This window comes from Drosophila eugracilis, unplaced genomic scaffold (genome assembly GCF_018153835.1).
Source record: "Drosophila eugracilis isolate 14026-0451.02 unplaced genomic scaffold, ASM1815383v1 contig_498, whole genome shotgun sequence".
Lineage (NCBI taxonomy): Eukaryota > Metazoa > Arthropoda > Insecta > Diptera > Drosophilidae > Drosophila > Drosophila eugracilis.
This window is the reverse complement of record NW_024573369.1, coordinates 892,011-905,345: the sequence shown is the minus strand read 5'-3', so window position 1 is coordinate 905,345 and position 13,335 is coordinate 892,011. Positions and strand designations below refer to the sequence as shown.

At 41.4% G+C, this 13,335-nt stretch overlaps 4 protein-coding genes across 7 annotated transcripts; 1 reads left to right on the top strand and 3 right to left on the bottom strand.

Moving 5' to 3' along the window:
* Window positions 1–602: 602 nt before the first annotated feature.
* LOC108117624 (vacuolar protein sorting-associated protein 4) lies at window positions 603–3,714 on the bottom strand. The gene is made up of 5 exons (XM_017230154.2): window positions 3,542–3,714; window positions 2,628–2,767; window positions 1,660–2,521; window positions 1,276–1,504; window positions 603–1,206 (listed from the first exon to the last, which is right to left on the bottom strand). Exons 2-5 carry the CDS (start codon window positions 2,761–2,763, stop codon window positions 1,105–1,107), a joined length of 1,329 nt encoding a protein of 442 aa, XP_017085643.1. The 5' UTR covers window positions 2,764–2,767; window positions 3,542–3,714; the 3' UTR covers window positions 603–1,104.
* Window positions 3,715–3,991: 277 nt separating this feature from the next.
* LOC108117491 (mitochondrial fission process protein 1) lies at window positions 3,992–5,295 on the top strand. The gene is made up of 3 exons (XM_017229970.2): window positions 3,992–4,344; window positions 4,406–4,631; window positions 5,004–5,295. Exons 1-3 carry the CDS (start codon window positions 4,233–4,235, stop codon window positions 5,164–5,166), a joined length of 501 nt encoding a protein of 166 aa, XP_017085459.1. The 5' UTR covers window positions 3,992–4,232; the 3' UTR covers window positions 5,167–5,295.
* On the bottom strand, window positions 5,296–11,909 carry LOC108117480 (glutathione synthetase). Of its 4 annotated transcripts, none has more exons than XM_017229934.1 (8): window positions 11,568–11,909; window positions 11,292–11,495; window positions 10,723–10,935; window positions 9,548–9,873; window positions 6,642–6,684; window positions 6,334–6,572; window positions 5,876–6,260; window positions 5,296–5,742 (listed from the first exon to the last, which is right to left on the bottom strand). In XM_017229934.1, the coding sequence occupies exons 2-8, from the start codon at window positions 11,448–11,450 to the stop codon at window positions 5,440–5,442; spliced, it is 1,668 nt and encodes a 555-aa protein (XP_017085423.1). In that variant the 5' UTR covers window positions 11,451–11,495; window positions 11,568–11,909; the 3' UTR covers window positions 5,296–5,439. The 4 variants fall into 4 exon arrangements, 3 of the variants coding, with proteins under 3 accessions (XP_017085423.1, XP_017085443.1, XP_017085433.1); XM_017229954.1 differs by lacking the exon at window positions 9,548–9,873 and adding an exon at window positions 7,181–7,314; XM_017229944.1 differs by having other exon boundaries at window positions 11,646–11,909.
* A 178-nt stretch (window positions 11,910–12,087) lies between these two features.
* On the bottom strand, window positions 12,088–13,314 carry LOC108116367 (fibrinogen-like protein 1). The gene is made up of 2 exons (XM_017228205.1): window positions 12,292–13,314; window positions 12,088–12,229 (listed from the first exon to the last, which is right to left on the bottom strand). The coding sequence occupies exons 1-2, from the start codon at window positions 13,311–13,313 to the stop codon at window positions 12,088–12,090; spliced, it is 1,164 nt and encodes a 387-aa protein (XP_017083694.1). The 5' UTR covers window position 13,314.
* Window positions 13,315–13,335: the final 21 nt, after the last annotated feature.

Genomic DNA, 13,335 nt, shown 5'->3' with positions numbered 1-13,335 from the left:
TTAGGAAATATCCATTTTTTTTAAAGTTTTTTTAAAAGAATTTTCAAATTTTAAAAACCCCACAGTAAGAAAGTTTTATATTCCATTTTTCATATTTTACAATATTTATTGATTGACTTAAATGGTGCCAAAATTTTTAAAGCTATTTTAACCTAAATAAAAAAAATGAAGGGCAAGAAAAAAGGAATACAACTTATCTAAAGTAAAAGATGCTTTAGCATTTAACAATAATTAAACAAAAATAATTATTTTCAGAACATTCACTCCTGGACTACCCACTGTGCGAGCGGTCGGCGTTCACAACATGCCCGATAATATCTGGTCGATCGGCCAGAAACGAACATATACATATGCTGGTGGGCCGTTCGCCGCGCAGAAAGATCTTATCGCTCAGCATGTAGGGCAGGCGGCAAAAGTCGCGCATTCTTTTGCGCCACTTAGGGGCCAAAAATGCTCCTACTCTCTTCACATAGTTTCTCTACACTGCCGATTGTCCGCTTCCCACCCACCTGGTGGTGGCTTACATTGAAATGGGGTCATTTGCGGCGGGAGGGAATCCCCCGCGTCGAGTCACTTGGCAATTGGCATTCTCGGGATGTCGGTAAAGTATACAAGTTTCGCTTTTATTTCTGGTACGTTACAATTTAAATAGGTTTGCTCGGCTGCGTTAAAACTCCTTCACTAGCTCCTTCAAATTGCTTCTGCTTCTCCTTTTTCTTGATGTGATCTGGTTGTCAGTTGTCCGTGGCGAGTCCGAGTGGCAAATATTGCGCAAGCGCAGCAGACACACGTATTGCATTCGGTTTTTCTGTTCAAGATTTCGGGTTTCTTCTATCGCTTAACATTAAGAGTACAAAAATACATTGACTTTGTGATTACAACAATCCCAACCTCTTTTCGCTCACTGCATCTCCCTTGTCTCTGTAGCAATCGCACGACGAATTTCAATTACAATTTAACCGTATTTCGTATGTTTACATATTATATATATAAAATAAAAAAAAATGTTTAAGGAGAGCCAGAAGTAAAACGTGTTAGAATTTATGCAATAGGCAACAATTAGAATTAGCTGGTGGTGCTGGCGATTTCTGGCGGGGATCATCTCTAGCCCTCCTGGCCAAAGTCCTCTGTGAATTTGCGCAGCTTCTTCAGATCGTCTTCGTTCACAGTAGGTTTCGTGCGTGACAAGGATTTTAACATGTCGCGCTGGAAAAATATGATATAGGAATAATATAAATACTGGGAAAAGGTCTGATTATAATGTAATATCCATACCATGGTAACGGGCGGTTCGAAGAGCTTGTCGCTGGGCACATCCATCCAATTCATTTCGATGGCACCGTTGTCCCCCGGCGAGCAAGGAACTAGCAAATCGTTAACAATCTCTTCGTGGTTGGTGGGACTTGGTCCGGATACACGTTTGAAATGTGTGGCGGTCTGTACCTTGCGCACAGGTTCCATCAGGGCATCGCGCACCACGATCGATATATCCGCGCCAGAGTAGCTGCAAAGCGGAAAATCAATTAATTAGTTAAGAATTCTAATTATGAACAGTACACAAAATGGCTAGATTTTGTGGGGCAACAAATAGCAGATAGTAGCTACTACTGTAGCCACACATATCAAGCCATCCAAATTAATATGCTTTGCTATATATACCCCTCAGTTTTGCCGGCCAACTCCTTGAGATCCTGCTCCGTGAGCACATGGGTGGTGTTGCCCAGATGGATCTTAAACATGACGAGGCGGGCATGTGCCTCCGGCAGCGGAATGTAGATACGCTTTTCGAATCGTCGCCGGATAGCTGAGTCAAGGACCCAGGGTATGTTGGTGGCTCCGAGAACGAGGATGCCATCAGTGTCATTGCCCACGCCCTGCATCTGAACCAGAAACTCGGTTTTGATGCGCCGGACGCTGTCGTTCTCGTTGTCCGATCTCGCCGAGCACATCGAATCGATTTCGTCGATAAAGATGATCGAGGGCTTATGCTGGCGGGCCAGCTCGAAGAGATTCTTGACCAGCTTCTCGGATTCGCCCAGCCACTTGGACATCAGATCCGAGCTGGACACCGAGAAGAATGTGGAGCGATTGGCTTCCGTGGCGACAGCCTTGGCCAGATAGGATTTACCAGTACCGGGAGGTCCGAATAGGAGAATGCCCTTCCACGGAATTCGCTTGCCGGTGAACAGCTGCGGGAATTTAATCGGCAGGATAACGGCCTCCTTCAGCGCCTCTTTGGCGGCATCTAGACCGGCGACATCGGACCACTGAACCTTTGGCTTCTCTATGACAATCGCATCCTCCAGCTTGCTTTGCAGTTTCTTCTTTTCTGGATCGTCTCCGTCCTCGTCATCACTGTCACTCTTCTTATCCTTGTCGTCCTTGGCACTGGACTCACCGCCCTCCTTAAGCGGTTTCTTCTTTCCCTTCTTCAGGTACTCCTTCAGCTTCTCGGCGCGATCCAAATACTGGAGGCACTTGGCCCGTATCGAATCTTTCGCCTTCTCGCCTTGCGCCTCATCTATTGGGAAGATAGGAATTGCCATGTAAGTATTTAGTTTGATTACAAGTCTTATTCTACAATTTTTTATAATCTGTCTATGACATGACTTTAAAAGAGCTCTTACATTTGATAGTGTGAAGGAAGTACTCCACTCCATGTTCATAAAGACGCAATGCCTCCGCGTAGTTTTTGTTTCGATCTTCCTCAGTGGCCTTGGTCACCAGATCGATGGCCTTCTGTAGGGTGGTTCCGGCTGCCATAGTGCTGAAAAATTATAGGTTTGAGTTTTAGAACATGGAACTTCACTTCTCAGTGATAGCACTGACAATAGAAGAAATGTCTAATTCAGTTTTTAGAGACATTTTTGATAACATAAATAACAGATCGTAAGGGCAATATCTTCTTTAATCCGAATTGGATTACAATATAAACATATAAATTCTTTTACATCGAATTAAACAAGTTATAAATTGAATGTAAGGCTATTATAGGGAAAAAGTTATTATATATAGAGATATTGATTTCTAGAAATCTAACTGTAACATATGCTTTCTTGAAATATGGAAAATGTATTACTCTTGCTGTATTGGTTTGCGCAATTTGGACCTGCATTCAAAACTGCCTTAGTAGGAAGATTTAAATATATATATTGGGATTTTTGGTGATGTCGAATTTCCATACGAGATCGCATCCCAGATATTGTGGCTATAGAATATAGTTGTCATTAGTTGTATTTCAGATTATAAAAGCCCCTCCCCAGCGGGATTCGGCATTCAATTAGTGGCCTAAAGCCAGTCATCTGCTTCCTCTTCCTGTCCGCTCTCATAGAAAATCAAAGCTTTTGGTTACCCAATCCGAAGCCTTTAGTTTGAGGTAACTCCGTAGATTCCGGTTTCAGGGTCCTTCGGTGACGCAGTTCGCAAGCAAAATCGAATTTCTGGGCATGACTAATGCTCTGCACATACAGCGGCATTGACAAAAACACAAATCGCGAACTTTGGGGGCGGGGATTGCAGTGGGTTTTCCGGCATTACTCACATTTATGCTGGCTGACTTGCTCCGAAATCCAGGCAATCGTCACTGGCTAACTTGTTGGCTGTTCGACAAGTGTTAAACAAAAGGAAAACTTAACTATTTTGTTGGAATTCCAACGCGAATGACGACGTCTTGTTTTTTTTTATATGCCAGTGTGCCTGCATCGAGTGCTTCACTTATCGCCGAAGAGCAGCGTAACTGGTCACACGAAACTTTTGTGGAGGGCCTTTTGAAATTTAGTTATTTAATACAGGTTTTACATAAATCTTTAATAATAAATAAAATTAAATAACATTTATGCCAAAGGGAAACAAAATGGCCTTGTAAATGTTGTTTAAAAGTTCATTTTAAATTAAAAGAGCTTTACAAAATAATTTAGCTATCTTTAGCTTTTTTGTTAGCTATCTCCAATCGATATAGATTCCCTATTATCGATAACCGCATATGATTTTAATTATTTATATAAACTGTTTGTTTTTACGGCTTTCATGTTGTGGAGTTTGGCGGACTCAACTTCATTGATCGGTTAAATTTGAATTTGAAAAACAATGAAATTTTAGAACACGCAGTCTCCAGCTGATTTTCCGTCAGTGGGAACAGATCACCATCAGATATTACCCAATTCGACTATCCGTCAACAAAATCTCATTCCACATAAAGAAATAGTGATAATAATAATAGTACAGTGAAGACAATGTCGGAGGACAAGCAAAATGTCCTTAAGGGGACTGAAGCTCAGGAAACAGCCCACAAGGTAATTGAGAAGGACTTGGACATATACCGGGACACCTTCATTCGCTATATGGGTAAGTTTATATCTGATCTTGGTAATTCTATATAAATATAAACCATTTTCCCTATTTCTAGGCTACAGCAACGAAATTGGCGAGTCCTTCCGCCCGCTGGTGCCGAAATCTTTGGTGGCTGCAACCTACGGCATGGCCATTGGATATGTCTGCACAGACACCTTTGACAAGTCACTACGCCTCCAGATGAACGGGGCATCCTCCAGGGAAGTGGCCATTAAGGGCGGTGATGTCTTCTGCTGGCAAATGCTGGCCTCTGTCGCCATTCCTGGCTTGGTCATCAATCGGTGGGTATTTCTGTTCCCAGGGGATCATTCCCTGAAAACCTTGTTATATCGTTTGTGGCTATCCATTACGTTTTTCCTATCCATTACGTAATAGCTAACTAAACTATAGATATGTACTTGTTTATATATATATATAGTACATTACCTCATCAGTGTCGCAGAAAACTGGTTTAATGTTTAAAACGAACTTAAATGTTGTATCAGTACATTGACAATGCAGTCATAAGTCTCTCTAAAATTTGCAAACTTGTTTATATATATTATAAAGTAGGTTAAAGCAAGTAGTTTTTCATGATCTAATCTACTGACTATCCATACTAACATATAAAATGGTATTAATATAATAACATAATATTTTCTTTACTCTTTTAGCATCACATGGGCCACGAAATCACTGCTGACCCGAGCTCCTTCGCCAATACTAAAAACGGTGCCCACTTTGGTTGGCCTTGCAAGCATCCCTCTGATCATCCATCCCATTGACAGCCTGGTGGACCGCCTGATGGACGTCACCTATCGCAAGATGATCAGGTAGTAAACGCTGCGCGTGATCAACCCTTCCCACTCAATTCTACTCCCCGGTGATAGTTCTTAGAAACTAAGAGTTCGAGTTAACTGTAGCAAAGCTTTTACCCCTAAATCCAGTTTGCATCTTGACCAGAAATTTCTAACTTTACGTTTTGTTTATTACAATTTGGGATGGGGAAAATTGTGAAAAATTTACAACACGCTTTACAAAAATAATTATTTATACAAGACTGAGGCAACAGGTGGAATGCCGGCGTTTGGAGCCTTCAATTGAAGGACCCTAGTTGTTTTCGTCCTCGTCATCGCTGTCAATTAAATAGGGACTATCCAGGGCGCCCATTCCGGCGGCTACACCTCCTTCATTGGCGGTCGACAGCTTTGTGCGTAGCATGTGTCCCGCTTGGTAATTATGCATAATGTGTTCGGCATCACCGATGACCACGCCAAAGATACCCAGCTCGGAGACCATGTCGACGATCTGGGGCGGCATATCGCCACCGGGACGCACCATATAGCCCTTGGTCAGCGGCGGATGGATCAGATCCATGAGTATCCAGGCAGACCGCTCCACGCGCGACATTCGCTGCAAGAAAAATCAAAACGATTTATAACTAAACTATAGATTTTTGAGTGTTAAAGGTGACTCCTCAAAACAAAAGTTTACCAGAACCCCTCTTGTTGAAATAAATTAAAACTACTAAAAATAGTTAACTTACCTTGAGGGCATCTGGAATATCCACGCCGTAAACATTATTGCCACCTCCTTCGCGCTGAGGCTTCAGCACGAATCGCTCTGGAGTCCGCAGTGCCATCTCGTAGGAGGCATTGCCCGCCTCGTTGTCGTCGAGTGAATACAGACCCGTAAAGATCTTGCCCACTGCCTTGATCTCCTCCGGATCGTTAATGAAACGTTCGAGAACTGCCGGTTGGGCGAGTGCCTGTTGAACCTTCTTGGTCCCCGCCAGATGGTAATGAATCGAGGGGCACTTAATGGCCAACGATGTCTCCATAAGATAGCGGGCATCCCACTCCGCCTGTGAGTGATAGTGCCCTGGTTCATAGCCAGCACGGAAATAGATTACAGCCACCTCCAGGGATCCCCTATAATAATGGTAATGTTAATACATTCAGTGAAAAAATCGTATAAATAGGCCTCTTTTCTGGTTCTACTTACAGAAGCAGCTCCTTGGACAGGCCAAGTTTGCCCTCCCGATGAACCTCGGTAAGAGTGCGACGCAGCACCTTTATGTGCGGATAGGTCTCACGAATGTAGAACTCATGGAATCGCTGATCGCAGATGTTATACGACACGTCCTCGATGATGAACAGGATCACAGCTTTCGGCTTGGCATAGATTTCCCAGGCCCTGACCATGCCATCGCAGAGTCCAGCCAGGGCTTTGTTATCGGGCATCTGGAAGGAGGTAAGACACATGTATTACTTCTATCATATGTTCCTAAAGGATTCTCAAGGAATACTCACATTGTGCAGCTTATCCGCATGTCCAAGTTCGCTAAGTACAAATCTGCATGGGTGAAAGAGACGGGAAGTGCCGGAACAGAAAGAGACAGGTTAGCATAATTCCGTAATCGCTTAATGACCAACAACAGCAACAAACAACAACAATTGTTGGGGGCAGATGAGGGGGTTAATTGAGACCAAAACCGCAAAAGGGGTTAGGGAAATTGTGGGGGAGGAAGGGGTTAGGTGTAAATGTCAAACATTTGTTAAGCTACAGCGTGTAGAAAGAGACGGATAAAACTATAACCAATTAAACCGCATGCAAAAAAGAGACATCAAAAACGATATAGATGGAACCTCTAGGGATGTGATCAGTGATCAATGATCAGCAAACTTTAGAGACAAAACCTCTAAGAATCTGATCACTGATCAGTAATTAGTGAACGATGCGTGCGTGAGTGGGAGGGGTAGGTTGGGGTATAGAAAGACAGGTATTTTTTTGAGGTGTGTGTTTGTGCATTCGTGCTTTTGATAGAGAGAGAGAGAAGAGCGCTTAATACTTCTGCTGTGGCACCAATCGAGTGGCAATGCCAGCGAAACTGGAGGCCACCGTGTTGATCTCGACCTGCTTTATCGCACAGCCCTCGGACACGTGTGCCATATAGTCGGATCGCAACAGACCGATGCTATATGCCTGCAATTATGATCATTATACAATATATATACATTAGGTGCTTCCCTTAAAGTTACTACTTAGCCGATAAAGCGATTAAAAAAATATGGTATGGTGTGATCCTCGTCCATAGGTCTTAAATATATATATATATATAGGATGAGGCAGGTGCGGATACAATATATATTTTAAATTATTTATAGGCGAGAAATGGTGCAAGATGGTAGAGTGAAACGATGCTTTTCCCCAATACGATCTAAACTATATAGCCAAGAAATATGTTTTTTTGGTCTATTCTTAGATTGATTGTAAGAGAATTAGATAGAGAAAGTAGGTTTCCAATCATGAAGTTGAAACTTATCTTTAAATTGAGCCCGAGTGCCTCTAATATAAGATTCTATATTTTAATCTTCATATTTTTTAAGTGGCTGGAAGACTTGTCAGATTACGGATTGTATCGTATTTTTAAAAATACATATTCGTCATATAAAAGAAGACCTCACTACTTTGAAAGAAGTGTGGATCATACTTTCGGTTCAACGCGAACTTTTTTATGATTGTTATGCTAATTAGTCATTCATGAAATCATTACTCTCTTCGCATTTCATGATAAGTGTAACCGAGCATTGCGCAGCAAAAACGAGTTATAATCCCATCGACATTTACAGTGGTTACTTCTACAGTTTAATAAACATACTAATCTGTTTAAATTAAGTTTACGTCATTGCTGCCGGCAATTAAGTAAACAGGCAAATCGCTAAAATAAAACACCACAAACAGGTGTTTTCGGTCTTAACATTTTAGAAGTTTGGGAATTCGAGACTCCACAGATAGGATCCGGTTTTTTGTGCTGAAATGTATAATTAAAGACGAATTCCTGGATTTACTATCCATATTTCGCCCCTGAAAATGCACCTGATGGGCCCTGTTATCGCCCACATCCACTTTAAATAAACAATTACCAGGCGTATCTATATCAGTTGGGCTCGTATCCCTATCTGTAACCCTATCTGTAGACTAGCTGTGGGTTCTCCATGTGGGGGCTTCATATATACATATATATTTGGTCTACGAATAGCGAATAATCGTCATATACTGGCCTTGAGACTATGAGTTTAATATCTATCATTAAGTGACTTTAAAAAAGGAACAACCAAAATATAAATGTAAAAATTTTTATTGATTAGCCGCTAGACACTTTCATGGCAGAAGAAAGTTCCAGAAAGTTCTAGAGATTTTTTAGTTGTGAAATATAGAATTCGGCAATGAAGTATTGCCTAAACACAAGGCTTTATCAGATCATGTGAATATATCCCGTAAATATCTAAAAAGTCTGTCCCTTAACTAAACATATCCGTGACTGTCGTATAGGAAGGGACTTTAAGATAAGTTGGAAAAGTAGGGAACAGCTGAACGGACAATCACAGGGGGAAAATGGAGATTATTAAGCGGGTTAGCAGGTGGCAGGATGCAGGAGTCAGAAGCCGGGTAGCAGGAGCAGAGCAGAGCAGATCAGATGAGGAACAGAGCAGGCAGGAGGCAACGGGCGACAGGCAGCGGCAGCAAATCAAAAATCTACGCAACAATCTCAAAAGGACTCAACCAAAAATGGCATTCAATCATATTGCCATCCAAATATGTAGCTATGGTTATATATACATGTCTAAGAAACAGTGGAACAAAATCAACTTTAACTAAAGTAGTTACAAGGGACTTTACAAAGCAACACACACCAAAGCACACACAGCACGTTAGATTTTCAAAAATATATCAAGTTCAATTTACCGAAGAATTTACTCTTTACTTTATATAAAATTTAAACTTATTGTTCTCAAAAATAATGCATTGATTCATTTTATATTTTAGGTAGAAGGAGTAAGAAGATCTTTTAAGAAAGTACAGAACTGTAAGTTCTCTTTTCAATATAAAAGTCAAATCAGGATTATCTTAGCAGAAACTTTACAATTTGTAATCCCTTTGTCTTAAGTCTTGTAAACTGTCAAGTCGTATAAAATTATACAGTTTACAAGATAAGAAGACAGGAATGAAAATATAAAGTAATTGAATCGGAAATCAAAAAGGTTTCTGGATCTAGTGTTAGTGTGTGATTTGGTGTGGTTAGGCGGAGGATGCAAGCGATGCAGGAATGAGATGATCGGGTCATAACAGGATTGGGTAGCGGAAAGTGTTGCTGATGGTGGTGGTGGTGTTGCCATGGTTGCATTGATGGACAGTGGGTGTGGACAGACAGCACCTTTGTATGGTTTTACTTGCTGGTCCCAAATGGCCAAAGCCCGAAGCTATCGTATTGATCTCGACTTGTTTCCAGCAGCAGTATGCGGATTGAGCGCCGGTCGCCCTTCGTTCCCGCTCTCTGGTGGCCTGGCATAGCTGCTTCTCCCTGTGCTCCTTCCGCTCCGCCTCCTCCTTTCTGCCCGTGCCAGCAGCAGCAGTTCCAGCTTCTTTCCCCTCAGCAGCCTCCGCATCCTCGCCAGCCTCCAACCTCAGCGCCCGTGGCGACAACTCTGGACACCCGGACTCCAGCATCAGATCACTGCGCAGCATCCCCAGTGATATTTTCTTCGATTCGATTCGGTTTGTTTACGGTTTCATTTGATTCGATCATTTTTCGAAGCAAAGCGATGCAATGAGTGACGGATAATGGAGCAACAGATTGTGGTTGAGATCGATAGTTTGTACAATTGCATGGCTTAGTTTTATCTTTTGAGCAGTTGGTGACAAGAAAAGCAATTCGCACAGCACACAAAATTCATTTTTAACTTGATATAAATGAAATTTCAAAAATGTTGCAAGTAAACTCAAATTACAATTTCGTAACTATAAATTAAAAGGGAAAGTAAATTAAAACTTTTACAATCTCCAATTGAGATTAAAAAATAATCAAACAAAGTTATTTTTAATAAGCCCTATCAGTTACTAAACCAATATACAATTATTAAAAATAAACTCAACTTGTCACCTTTCTGATATGAACAAAATTATTATATATGATCGACATGGAAAAGTTCATAAAATTCGTTTCTGTGCTGTTTCGTTAGGTAAAATTAATGAAAATTAAAAAAAAGGAAGAGCAATGGCAAAAGGCTAGCGTTTTTAGGGTCAGGGATGGGCTGTCCTACGTCGATTAACAAGGCTAACTGGGCGAACCAACGATAAGGAGCTGGGAGACCAGGATGCTCGTATAAATCACGCGAGATTAGCGACTATAACTATGGCCGGGCGATTTATGGATGGGCGATTAGATTGCGACCGCGGGTGGAGGGGCTCAATAAATTCTAGCGAGAAACCCAAACTGGCTGCCTGTATATGTACTCCCGATGGGGATGAGGTGGATACGTTGTGGTTTGTGATGGTGATGTGCAGGGCGGAGGATCAGAGATGAATGAACGCAAGCTGACGAAGTCTCACCTGGGTGAATCCGTGCGCCAAAACCTTGCGATAGATGTTAAAAAGACCGGCCGTGAACTCATCTACTTTGATCGTCTCCGCCAGTGTCGTCGTGATGAACTCCTCGTCGTGGGCCACATTGTGCATCAGCCGGTTGATGATCGGCTGCAGGGCCACCGCCTTCTCAAACTCCTTGCGCGGAAACGAAGAAGGTACCAGCACAAACGGGGCGAACTACAAAGGATTTTGGTTAGTATTGTGATCTTCTAGTTCAATCGAACAATTCTAGGTTGAATCTCGAGCAGCCCTTCTAACTGCTTCATTTTATATAAGAATAACTACAGGTAGCTTATCTGTCCTTTAATATATTTAAAGATATACAAAAGATTAGAAACTACCTCTTGAGTCGTTAAATCCAGTCTAAATCACTTGTTGCTCTATCAATAAATATGTTTGATAAAGAACATTTAACGTAAATTCCTTCGATCCGGAAACTTACGATTTTGTTTGAAATCTAGCACTTCTGTCTACGAAAGTATTATAAATCACTACACAAGACTCAACTAGCAATGTTCGACTGTACCACCCACATTCAGGGAGTCCGGACTGAAGGCTGTTTTTGAGCGCATGGCAGCGCCGTGCATGATGGCATAGTCCTTGGCCTTGGCGGTAACCTCCAGGAGCTCTTCCTCCGGCAGCGGCAACTGAATGCAATTGCGCAGCACGGGCGTATTGGCATCGCTGGACATGATCGGGCTGGTTCGGGGATCTAGGGGACTACGGATCTGCTGCGTCTAGAAAATGGAGAAATATCCAGTGTAAGTGCGTTTCAATCTATCGTTGTCATATCCGCGGCTATATCTCACGGGAACTGCTCGCCGAAACTGCTCGCTGGGCACTGAGCGTGCGGTGATATGTGCGATGTCTGGTGTGCTCGTACTCACTATAACTACTACTACTACTGCTGCTGCTGGTGCCGCTGCTATCTCCCGATTTCTATTTCGTCACTCTCAACGACCAATTGTTGTGGCTTTGCCGCTAGTTTCCTTGGTGACACACCTCCGTTCCGGCAGGACACACTGAAAATTTGGGCACTGAGTCGGAGTCAACTGAGTTTTCAATTTAGAAATCTTTTGAAAACTCAGATAAAAGGAAAAAAGATTTTTTGAATTTTATGGGACGAATAGAAACCAAAATAGCAGTGTGCCCGCAACTGAAACGTAAAAAAATACCATCGCCCTAGAAAAACATTCCAATTCATTTTCTTTTTTACAAAAATACCGCTAATGTCGACAATATATTTTATCTTGTACATTCTGACAATTATCTCCTTGTATTTGCGAATAGTTAAAAGTATAAAGGAATTTTAAAGATATTTCTGAAACCTTAAATGGCTTTAGGCTTAATCATCATTTCAACAAAGGTCAGCGAGTATGTCCAATCATTGTTATGCCAAGAGCCCCACATAATTCCATTCGTTTTTTTATCCCTGGAGTGTCCCTCCTTGTAGTACTTTCCATTGAGCATGCTGTAATTTTTAAGACATTTAAATAACTCGCTTAAATATGATTATTATTTAAATTTGTTTACCTTTGAGCACAATTGTAGTACCACCAACCACCGTATTCATCGGAAGCGCAATTATTTTTAAAGGAATCATTATCCCTGTCGAAAGTGGTAAACTTTTGGTTTTCATGTCTTCTCAGAGAATCTCCAGCTGTACCATTATATAACCCCAGAGATTTTAATTCATATAATTCCTGTTCGCTTCCAATCCGAAAATTATCATAATGAGCATAGCTAGTGGATCCATTAACTTTTCCAAGTTTGATATACAGTTCGTAGCTTCGTTCTCGAGTCATATAATGCATTTTCTCTAGTCCGATAAAAAATTCTCCAGATACATTACCGAAACCATACTTATAGTCCTTCCAGGATCGATCGAAATTCTCGGAGCCATCGATACGTTTTTGAATAGTTAACCAACCGTTTGAGCTGCAGGGCACTTCGAATGCTTTTAATCCGTGAATTTTCACTTTGTAAATTCCATCGGGACGATTAGCAGGACAAGTATCTTGCCGACTGCACTCCAGAAGTTCATCGGTAATTTTAGTTATTTTTTCCGTATTCAATTTAAGTTTTTTCTCTTTCTTTATGATTTCACCCCTGGCAGTTATCAGCTCACTTCGCAAGATTTTAACATTTTGTGTCAAAACATTAACTCTATCACCTTGATCCTTGATTTCCTTCGTTTGTGAAACTAATTGCTCATCCTTGCAGGTGATTCGATTCTGCAAAGTTGTTATGGTTTCTGCCATAGCGTTTAATTGGGCTTTCATATCATCGGTGGAATTGACCTTAACAAATCTATCGAGGATGGGTCTCCAAACCCAAATACGAGATGCACTACATGGATTTTCCACATTGGGATTGGGAGATTTCTGCTGAAAACCTTCAGCTGGATTTGAGGTACCCAAAGATATTGAGATCGATATAAAAAGGGTAAGCAAAAGCATTATATTCAAAATACGACCTGTAGCACTTGCGACTCTAAAGTAAACTAAATTTTTAAAATACTTTAAATGCATTCTTATAAACACTTGGTTTGCCATAACATTTTTAAAGGACTTGCTG